General features: G+C 34.2%; 2 protein-coding genes across 3 annotated transcripts; both read left to right on the top strand.

Moving 5' to 3' along the window:
- The first annotated feature begins 111 nt into the window (after positions 1-111).
- Positions 112-1,230, top strand: LOC105210238 (surfeit locus protein 6 homolog). Its single transcript, XM_011181058.3, has 2 exons — positions 112-342; positions 396-1,230. Exons 1-2 carry the CDS (start codon positions 237-239, stop codon positions 1,169-1,171), a joined length of 882 nt encoding a protein of 293 aa, XP_011179360.2. The 5' UTR covers positions 112-236; the 3' UTR covers positions 1,172-1,230.
- A 1,024-nt stretch (positions 1,231-2,254) lies between these two features.
- On the top strand, positions 2,255-11,447 carry LOC105210165 (ATP-dependent Clp protease ATP-binding subunit clpX-like, mitochondrial). 2 transcript variants are annotated; one of them, XM_029038913.2, is made up of 7 exons: positions 2,255-2,448; positions 6,384-7,353; positions 7,451-7,727; positions 7,815-7,964; positions 10,421-10,642; positions 10,720-10,873; positions 11,411-11,447. In XM_029038913.2, exons 1-7 carry the CDS (start codon positions 2,376-2,378, stop codon positions 11,425-11,427), a joined length of 1,863 nt encoding a protein of 620 aa, XP_028894746.1. In that variant the 5' UTR covers positions 2,255-2,375; the 3' UTR covers positions 11,428-11,447. The 2 variants fall into 2 exon arrangements, with proteins under 2 accessions (XP_028894746.1, XP_054092072.1); XM_054236097.1 differs by having other exon boundaries at positions 10,720-11,447.
- Positions 11,448-11,800: the final 353 nt, after the last annotated feature.

Below are 11,800 nucleotides of genomic sequence, written 5' to 3'. Positions count from 1 at the left end.
TTACTATTACGTATTTTTAGAAATATAGAAATATATAATTTTTACGCTATTAATCTAATTTCTTTCAGTGTATACGTTTGGTAATTTGTTGAACGTGCTATTGTCAAATTTGACAATTTGGGCTGCTATTTTGTTCTTCAATGTTTTCACTTGGAATTAAAGGTGCACGTGTAGAACTATAAAGTTATAAATACAAAAATATTAATTTGTATCGAAAATACATCTAATTGTCCATAATGACAATACAACTGGATAAGCGGGGCTTAATGTCTCTAATGCGTACAGAGAACGAGCGTATTATGGATATGTTACTTACCTATAATGTGCCGGATTCGATTGAAGGTATGTAAATGTACTATGTGGTTAAAACATATTTAAATATTTTATCTTTCTAGATATCGAGTATGATGATTATCTGTTGAATAATGATAAATCTGCTTCAAAAGCCAAAAATGCACTTGATGCGCGAAAAGCAACACCAATTGATGAATTGCAAGATCGTCTTAATATTATCAAAAACAAGATGAAAACCAAAAAACGTCCAGCTTCTGAGCGTTCACTAAAGAGACGTGAAGCTAAAAAGCTAAGGAAAAATAAGGAAGTTAAGAAAATATTGGTCTCCGCCGCGAAATCTATCAAAAACGAAAACCAAAAACATACAAATGCAGGTGGCGATGAGAAAGACGACAAAAAGGACATTAAAAAGTTGTTGCCAAAACCAGTTTTCAATGAGGAAGGTAAAATTGTATTTTCTAAATTTGATTTTGCGTCCCATCCCGGTGCCAAGGTGAAGAAATCACATCAAAACCCGCGGGAGATTTTGAAGAAAATAAAGCAAACAGATAAGAAAATAAACGAACTGAAGGAACAGGGCGAAACAGAGAAAGCTTCCGAAATAAAAAGTGAAATAGCTTGGAAAAAAGCCTTTGATAAGATTGAAGGTAAAAAAGTGAAGGACGATCCTAAACTGTTATACAAGGCCATCAAGAAACGAAAGAGTGAAAAGAAGAAATCGAAGAAAGATTGGGTAGAACGTAAACAAAAGGTTGAGTCTGGCATAGAACAAAGACAAAAGAAACGACAAGAAAACATCAACAAACGCATCAACGATAAGAAGACCAAGAAACTAAAGAAGTTGTCCAAAAAAGGACGGGTGATACCCGGTTTCTAATATAGTTAAGCAGATATTTCTAAGATTCTAATATAGTAAATAAAAACTTAATAAAACTACTTTGAATTTTCATTCAAACTATATTGATATTCGAAAGATTTACAATAATTCAATCAAAAAATTAAATTATTTTTTAAAATAAATTACTCCAAGTGGACAGAATTTGAAGTTAATAGTTTCTTTTTTAATACTTCCTCTAACAGCAACTACAACAAGGTTAATTCAATGTGGATTCGTAGCTTGAATAATTATATGCTGCAACAATAACATTACGTCACGTTACGTCCGTTTAAGAAAAAAAGTTTTGAAAACAGCTGATTTGAATTTTGAATACGAAATCAGAATTCACTGAACAGACAGCACGGAGCTGTTGCTTGCGATGACATTTCGTTTTTGCATATATGTGGTATATTTGTCACATATTTAATCGCCGTTGACGTTGTCGCGAAAATAGAAACAGTGTTGTATTTGAAATTATTTTGTTTGGTGAATATCATTTAATTTGTCGCATAGATTTTGTCAGAAGTAAGTTTAGTGGTTAACTAATGATTCTAAAAACCAGATAGATTATATGCAATAAGTTTATTATTAGTTTACAATAATACAAGTATTATTTTCCAGAACAATCAAGTCTTTTAGCTGTTTTTCCTCGAGAGGTGCAACCCTGTTTACAGCTGGCTGTCAATTCGCATAGCGTTTCGCAGTCGCAGCAGCGAAAAAGTTGAAAATTGACAAAGGCAACAGGAACACAAGAAGTCAGCAGTGCAGTTGAAAATGATGAAGTTTGCAAACGGTACAAATACATAACAGCAAAGAAGGAAGTGAAAAAAGCAAAGAAAAGAGGACAGAACGAAAGAAAAATATATTTTGACAACGTTTTTTCCATTCGCGAAAGGAACTACGTCTTATAAAACAAAATAATCAGATCAAAATTTGACTGAAATACAAAATTGTTGATAAAAAATATAGCGAAATACGTATTAATAGTCGCTGAAAGTGCAAAAAGTAAACGCGTTCGGGCAAAAAGCCCTAGAAGGCGACGAGGGTCAACCAAATAAAACAATAGCAACGTGACCACTGAAAGTCACTTAATACGATTCCATTAAACTAATTTACCGTATAATAAATTGCAAAACTGAATTGAACTGAGCGTAATATCTTGAGCAGGTGTAAAAATAGATAAAGGCAGCAATTCAGCAAAATCATGAGTGTTGTACGACACTTTGTGCTACTGTCACAATTGCCGAGACTTGGTCCAAATTACTACTGGCTAAAAGGTGAGTCAATAATTAGGATAGGAATTTAGTTTCTTAGTTTTCCTGAAATTTTTTATCTGGATCTGAATCATAATCATGTACTATAATACAAATTAATTCGATTAATCTAGTATTATATTGCTTGCTGTTTCCCCTGCTTTTTTGTTTTATGTTTTTTTTTGCTACTATACGCTAAACAAAAAGTATATATGTTAAAAAATATAAGTATGTGAAAGAACATTCTAATTCTTACTGCGCCTCGATCAAACAGCAGTGCCATCAAGAAAAACAAAAATATATTCATATAATATATGTATGTATATATAAATGAAAGTGTACATACATATGTGGGCAAATGTATATAGGTATGACAATTGTCAAAGTCTGTAAACAGCAGATCTTGGGTAATAGTAACAGAATATCAAAGTGGTATATACAACCAATAAATTATTATTTGCGATAAAAGTCATATACATATGTACACTAATGTTTACAAACCCAATATTACAACAGATTATAGTCATACTTAAGTTTATATGTACAATAAATCATTGTTTTGTTATTTACATTAGCTAATTCTGTAGAAAATTATTTTATTTGTGATTTTTCGCTTTAATTTTTTTTCCTATGTGAGTCCCTTTTCGCGTTCTCATACACATATACATATGCACATTTTGCTTTAAATAATTTATACGAAGTTATTTATTGTTAAATTTATTCTCCTTCGTTTATTTTGTGCTACATATCCATATTTTTGGAAGAACAATAACAACACAATTTAATTCATACATTTTATGTTATTCATACGCCCCTTCTACTAGAGCTAAAGGAGCAAAGTGTAGTTTGTGTAATGTAAGTTTGACGTCTCAGTAATGAATAAATAATAAATAGAATCATATAAATATAAATGAAAATAATACAAACATTTAGCACGCTGCTGTTTATATCATCGTCTCGAATTACCTGGCATATGCTTTATTTTAAACATTTTACACGTATACCATATATACAGTCATGGACAGAGAAATAGCACAACTTCTGAATGTAATAAAACGAGTTTATTATTAATATCAAATGAAAACAAATTATAGCACTTTTTGCACAAGAGTTAATTGATCAATTAACTACCGGCTTCAGCTCGATTAAAACGCTTATCAAGATCGATTTACCATACAAAATATAAATCCACATCAGTTTTTAATTGAATTTTAATCTCAATAAAAACTTTGATTGATCAAAATTGGCTGTCTAAAAACGCTATTAATGTATTTATTTAATATCGTATAAATTTAGGACTAAGTAAATTATGTATGCCAATTAATAATCAATATTTGTACAAATAACTAAATGTAAGCTATTTCCTTGTCCACTCAAATTTCGTTACATTGCGATTGAAAGGCATTAAAAGTGAGATGGTAAGCATGATAAGCTTACTGTTTATACACCCAGCGAAATATTTATAAAGCCACCTTCGTTTTGCTTAATAATGAATGAAAAAAATATAATTTTGCTGTTATTTATATTTTGTTTCTCATAATTATTTAATTCAATGATAGTTATAGAAAGTTTTAGGAAAATAAATTAAATTATATAAGTTTTCTGAACAAATTTTAAATTACAGAACGAAATAAGTATGAAGCTACTTTGGTTATTCTTTATATTTTAAATACTTAAAAGAAAAATTTATATATTATGGAAGTCAAGACATACAAATACACTTATTTGATGAAACTAAAAACTTATTTTAATAATTTATTTTAAAAGTGTGCTATTTCTCTTGCCATGACTATATGAACATAAATCACTAAGTTGATAAGTAACTTACAACACAAGTTTGAAGGTCAGATGAGCAAACTTTGAATTTTTAAATCCAATAATTAAGCACACAAAGTCAAAAAATATCAAATGTATATAATTAACTTAGTTAAATGTTAATATGCATATGTATGTACATACATCTGTACATATGTTAGTTCATAGATTTGCAAACTTCAAATCAAAACAAAATCAACAAAAAACAATTCCAACAAACCACAGTAAGCGTACCAGCAAGCTAATTTTTAACACTCTTCCCCTCTCATACTCTTACCAGTTAGCTTAGCACTTATGACAATTTTCTCAGTTTTTGTGTTTATTGCTATAATTTATCATTTTTTTTTCGCACGAAAACAATATGCATTAAGAAATGCTAAACAAAAAACACTATAATAGCAACAACAAAATTGTGTTGTGTTATTTGACCTGCTTAATAACAACAATACTGGTAGAATTAAAAGTTCAAATAATTATTGGAATTTGTAATAATTTCATAATAAAATTGTTTTTGTTTTGTTTTGTTGCTTATCTCCCTTTTGCATTAAATTTTTATGGGTTCCGTTAATATTTTATTTATCTGTTGCATTTCATTTGTCACGTAGTACATACAAATCACTTAACGCTCAGCTGATATACAAACACTCATTGTGCATGTTAATTCTTAACGGTTATAAGTGTACATCAGTAAAAACGGTTATTTGCTTGGCTAACACAGGTAATGAACTCGCCACACGCGACCCTGTCACTCCACATGTTATCAGGGTCTAAAACGTGTGCATTTTATTTTAGAGACAAGGCTAAGGCCAAAAATAATGGGCACTCACTATATGTAAAGCATGAAGTCAATCGAAAATTTGTGAGCTCAGCTTAATATACAGTGGAACATCCATAACTCGAACTTCTACAACTCGAAGATCTCTATAACTTGAACTTTTGAGTTGGCAATAGCGTTTAGAAGCCAAATTTCATACAAATTTCCTTCCATAAATCGAACTTTTCGACCAGGGCCTAATACAAAATTTAAAATTTTACTATCAAGGAACAATTTTAAAGGAGTCCCTCTATATCGTACGGAGGCGAACAAAAAATACAATGAATACAAAGCTCTATGCGATGTAAATAAATAAACTGTGTATGTTTTAATGTAAATTCTATAACTCGAAGTCACTCTAATTCGAAGTTTTTTTGTGGATTATGGTGATTCGAGTTAGAGAAGTTCCACTGTATGTACATACATAAATAGAATAAAATATGGAAATTTTACAGGATTTAAGTATGGAACTGTACTCCCCTCAACGTCAATTAGATGATTATGTATTTACTCTAAAAGGGACACCGAATAATTTCTAACTTCTTTTACTCAGAGCCTTCAATTATCAGTCCAGCAAATTAAAAAAATATATATACATATATATTTGAACTATTCAAACTCAACATTCACATTATTAACAGATGTATATATTACGATAAACAAATTGTGCAATTTTTGTAAACAATCATATTAGAAATAATAATATGGCATACATATGTATATCTATCTGTAGTGCCTTGGTGCACCGAATGTATCTCTTTCATTTTATTTAACTAATTTAAACTGATTGTATATACGATATTAATATCATTGCAATGCTCGGAAACCACATCACTTTGATTTTCGTTTGCATATAGTAGCGTGAAATAAAATAACAGGCTAATGTTAAATTCCAAAATTTACAAATTTTTCAGTAAAAACATTATTTTAAGCATAACAGGAAAAACTGTCAGTTTGTAAATCGTTTTTAATCATTCGACCACCACTGTATTATCGCAATAAGTCAGAGTCGTATGCCATTGCCCTCAGTGCATGCATAAAAAATTGTAATTTTAAAAATTTGCAATCGAAAATTGGAATACAAATAAAGATGAATCTAAAAATTGTTTGTGTTCAGAAGTGTGATATACTCAGCTACTTGTTTTTGAAACCAACGGGCAGCAAGTTCAACGTACTCAATTTTTGCGCATTTCATATGATTTACGATAACAAACAAAACACATGCCAAATGCTTTTTAAAAATACACAAAAAAAAATAATGAATATTTAAATTTACCCTAAATCTCATATTATAATGACATTTAATCAATTTCTTCTTACCAATTCCCAGGAGTCTGTTGCGCCAGTGTCGTTAGTCAGATCAGGAGTCCCAATGGCGCGGTGACCTCAACACGTTGCCTACACAATCACACAGATGGCAGCAAGGATCCCTTCCGCACAACAACCGTCACAGCTACCGCGGCGTCGTCAGGCAACGGCAGCACCACCAGCGGCAGCACCACATCGGGCACAGGCGCCAGCAGTGGCGGCTCGATGGGTGGTGTCGGCGGTGGTGGTGGTGGCGCCTCGACCACAGGTAGCGGCGGTGAACCGCCCAATGACAAGAATATACTCTCCTGTCCGAAATGTGGTAATCCATGCACACAGGTGGAGACATTCGTCAGTTCGACACGTTTCGTGAAGTGTGCTAAATGCAATCATTTCTTTGTTGTGCTTTCCGAAGTCGACACGAAGAAAAATGCAAAGGAGGAGCCGAAAAATTATCGCAAGCCACCGCCGCCGCCACAGAAGATTATGGAGTACTTGGATCGTCATGTGGTCGGACAGGACTTTGCGAAGAAAGTGCTTTCCGTCGCCGTCTACAATCACTACAAACGCATACATCATAATTTGCCACAAGTGCAGACCCAAACAAATGTACAGTCCAACGATGCAATGGGCCGCACCGATTTACTGCACATCTCCGGCATTGGACACACAATAGGCAACACATCGGGCACCGAATTGCCGCCGAAAGGACACTTGACCGGTGCTGGCAATAATGGTGGCGCACATCATGCGCATTCGGAAAGTGGTTCGGAAATATTGGATAAGCAAAATTACGAAGTGAAGTTGGAGAAGAGTAATATTTTGATGTTGGGGCCAACCGGTTCGGGTAAAACTCTGATTGCGCAAACAATTGCGCGGTGTCTCGATGTACCGTTTGCAATCTGCGATTGCACCACACTCACACAAGCCGGCTACGTGGGCGAGGATATCGAAAGTGTTATTTCAAAGTTGCTACAAGACGCTAACTACAAGTGAGTAGCGCTACAATATCTTTGTGCTCAACTGTAAATCTATACTAATGAAATTTTCTACTTTACCTTCCTTCTAATTACTTTTGCAACGTTGCAGTGTTGAGCGCGCACAAACCGGCATTGTGTTCTTGGATGAAGTTGATAAAATCGGCGCCGTGCCCGGTATACATCAGTTGCGCGACGTGGGCGGTGAGGGTGTGCAACAAGGCATGCTGAAAATGTTGGAAGGCACCATCGTTAATGTGCCCGAACGTAATTCACCACGTAAATTGCGTGGCGAGACTGTACAAGTGGACACGACGAATATACTTTTTGTGGCGTCCGGCGCTTATACGGGACTTGATCGTCTGATTGCAAGGCGGCTCAATGAAAAGGTTAGTATGATTTGGGTCTATAGCATTTTTTGTGATAATTTTTAACTGTTATCTATCATTTTCTCTTTCATTCCTTTTGTACTGTAGTATTTGGGTTTCGGCATACCGTCAACAAATTCGTCCGGCCGTCGTGCCGCACAATCGACTGCTTCTCCGATGGATAGTGATCAGGAGGAACGTGACAAAAGCCTGAAAAAAGTTCAAGCTAGAGATCTCGTCGAATTCGGCATGATACCTGTAAGTTTTTTTTTTAATATTTCTTTATTTATTAGGCTTTTTTTTTAAGCCTAACAATAAATTATAAAATCTTAAATCTATTTAAAAAACTAGACAAGCTCAAACAAGTGATTGAGCTGTATTGGTGAAACGTTGCTCTTTTAGTACGCAGGCATATCCCTTCTTTTTAGGCGTGTTTGCTCACAGGAATGTACTAAAGCATTAGCCAATGGGCTTGGGTGATCACGGAGTTTAGATATATATTTCAATCTGCTGTCCTCTACTGCTTTATCTTTATGGATATTTTCATTGCGCATGTACCATAGTGAGCACGATGATTGATCTAAGCATTTTCGATTGGAACCTTTGTATTATATCAATATTAGTTGCACAGGTCGTACACCACAGTTGAATGCTGTGCATCCATGCCAGATTTTTAATCTTATATAAAAGCCCTTCATGCCACACCTTATCACATGCCTGAGCTACGTCTAGGAATATAGCTGAACAGTACTCTCTGTGCTCGAATGCTTTTCTTATTTCGTTAGTTATTCTATTTACTTGTTCTATTGTACTATGTTTTGCACGAAACCCGAATTGGTGCGTTGGTATTACATTATTTCCGTGGAGGAAAGGAGACATCTTTGAGAGTAGCACCTTTCCAAATATTTTAGAAAGGCAGGGTAGAAGACTGATTGGTCTGTATGAAGACGGCTGTGTCAAGTCTTTCCCAGGTTTATCTATCAGGATAATCTGCGACTTTTTCCACGAAATTGGATAGTATCCGAAACTTAGAATTGCATTGAAGATCAAAGAGAGCACCTCTATAGCAATATTTGGTAACACAATTAGCAATTTTGGGGTGATATTATCATGTCCTGGAGACTTTTTTGGATTAAGTTCTTTTATGACTCGGGCGACTCATTTGCTGTGTTAGGTAAGATTGACAACTTAGAGTTATTCTTTGGGCAATTTGGTTGAAATACCTTTTCTAGGAGATTTGCAAAACAAGTAGCCTTTTCCTCGTTACTTCGAGCCCAATTTCCACCCAAGTCTCGTATAGGCATGTTGGAGTCGACTGGTGGCTTTATGGACTTTTGGGCTCTCCATAGTGAATTTTGCTTTTTGAGTTTGGACACAGCTTCTTTATATATATTTCATTGTTGAAATCTTCCTCGCGTTTAAGCGCTTTTTTTAATTTGCGAACAGCAGATTTCAATTGAAGCTGAGTGGAAGGGGAGCGATTTATCTGCCATTCTCGTCTAGCACGTCTTTTTTCATTTACAAGCTGTTCTATTTCTCTATTACTGATTTTTCTGAGGCCAAGTGGCTTATAGTTTTTCTTTGGTGTTGCCTAAGACCGCTGCGTTAATAATTATATCATTGAGTTCCCTTATACTTTCGTCAATATCTCCTTCTGTATTTATTTTGTATTCAATATTAATGTGGCTACTCACGTATTTTTTGTATTTTAGCCAGTTCGTTTTGTGAGATGTTAGGTCCACTTTCTTTTCAACAAATATGGGTTGTTCACATAACTTTATTAGTATAGGAGAGTGATCAGAAGATATGTCAGTTCATGTATCTACTGTTATGTGCGATTTATCTATATTTTTGATTACAGCAAAATCAATTAAATCTGGTATTTTTTTACGATCACTAGGCCAATATATCGGCTTGCCCGGAGATATTATATCAAGATTATTGCGCCTATTTATAATAGTATGATACAGCTGTCGTCCTTTCGGATTAATAAGTCGTGAGCCCCAATACATATGTTTTGCATTGTAATCTCCACCTGCTAGCAATCTATGACCTAGCGTTTCAAAAAAGTCTTTAAATTCGCTCTCTGTAATTTTAAAACGAGGTGGACAGTATATAGCCGTCAGGTTTAAGTCCCCGCAACGATTTTTTATAGATATTATTGTAGCTTGTAACTGCGCTGTAGCATGAGATTCTAATGCGTGATGGCTTAGTCGTTTTCTAACTAGCATTGCTGTTCCACCATGTGCCTTTCCATCTGGGTGATTTGTAACATAGAGTCTATACTCCGGTATAAAGAAATTGTTTTTATTCGTAAGATGGGTTTGTGACAATAGCATTACATCTACATTATTTTCATTCAGAAATCTAATAAGCTCCATTTTATGTTGGTTAACACCATTAGCATTCCATATACAAATTTTAAGTACGCTCATTTTTTACTTAAAAAAGTTTGCAACATTTGGTTTTGTGCTTTGATTACCTCTTGAATCATATTTTGCATTGTTGACATAAATTGTGTCATACATTGGGTAAGGTTTAGAATCATTGTTTCAATGCTTCCTGTAAGTGTAGATCGGAACTGTGGAACCATTTTCAATATTTAAACATAACACTTTGCGCTCTCTGTACAACAGTGATTTGTATTTCCATAAATTTTATTACAACTATATTTATTAACTGAAAAATATTGCATTGTCCTCATTTATTTATAGGAATTTGTTGGCCGCTTCCCCGTCATTGTGCCCTTCCACAGTCTCAATGTGAGTATGCTGGTGAGAATTCTAACCGAGCCCAAGAATGCCTTAATACCGCAATACAAGGCGCTCATCGGCATGGATAAGGTCGATTTGACGTTCGAACGTGATGCCATCGAGTCAATAGCCGCGATGGCAATGGAACGTCATACCGGTGCACGTGGTCTGCGTTCGATTATGGTGAGTTGCAAATAAAAACCAATTTTTTTTATCTATTATTGTTTATATTAACCAATTCACCATTGTGTATAATATAGGAACAATTGCTGCTTGATCCTATGTTTTTGGTGCCCGGTTCCGACATCACTGGTGTGCATATCACCGCCGATTACGTGAAGGGCGAAGCACAACCCGTGTATGTACGCAAAGAAAATGGCGATGACGGTACCGCGGATGAGAATGATAGTGAGGGTAAAAACTATGAGGACAGCGAAAGCGCCAAAGTACGCATCACGCAATAAATTGACGCTGTACATGTCGAAAATGTTGCGGCAACATGTTGCTAACGAAGCAGTAGTGCTTGAGTGTTTTTCATTAAATGTAAACAAAAGAAAAACAAAAATTGTTTGTATGTCGGCTTTTACGCGAGGCAATCTCATCAAAACAAAAGCAAAAAAAATAAAAATAAAAAAACGGGCGAAATGTGTTTGCGGTTGCGTTGTGGCGTTGCGTTGCTCCTCCCTTTTACAACAATTACAACCTACACAACTTGTACAAGTACACGCCGTACTTTATGTTACTATATTTTCGAACAGCTAATACGAAAACAAAACAGCATATCTTTAAGAAATATTTAAAGGCAAAGAAAAAAAAACAAAAACAAAAAGAATGAGAAAATGTTAGTTTAGCTATTGAAATTACCACAGCAAACAATAATCAATTAATTTCAATATATATTATTATTACTATTATTATCATTAAATGAGCACTACTTATGTATATTTTTAGTCTATATTTTGCAATAAACGCAAATAAGAAAAGTTAATGCATATTTCACTGTACTGTACTGCGCATGTGTGACGGGCAATTGTGAATTACTTGAACAAAGCAAGGCCAAGACGATGTTGTTTGACTCCCTCCCAAAAAACGTTTATGTATGTATGTACGTTGAATGCAAAATTCGAAAGTTCTACAAATTTAAGCAATTTTTGTCTAATGTTATTAAAAGTGAAGAAGAAAGCGATAAATAATTTTTGTTGAAAAAAAAATGCAAAATACAAAAACTGCTACACGTTGTATAAATATATATGTATTACCTTTATAAAATACAGGTTAAACGCAAATTGTTTCTGTGAGACATATAAACAAAGAAAAAACAAAAACTATTACGAGTAAAGA

This window comes from Zeugodacus cucurbitae, chromosome 2, assembly GCF_028554725.1.
Source record: "Zeugodacus cucurbitae isolate PBARC_wt_2022May chromosome 2, idZeuCucr1.2, whole genome shotgun sequence".
NCBI lineage: Eukaryota > Metazoa > Arthropoda > Insecta > Diptera > Tephritidae > Zeugodacus > Zeugodacus cucurbitae.
This window is presented reverse-complemented; position numbering and strand designations above follow the sequence as displayed.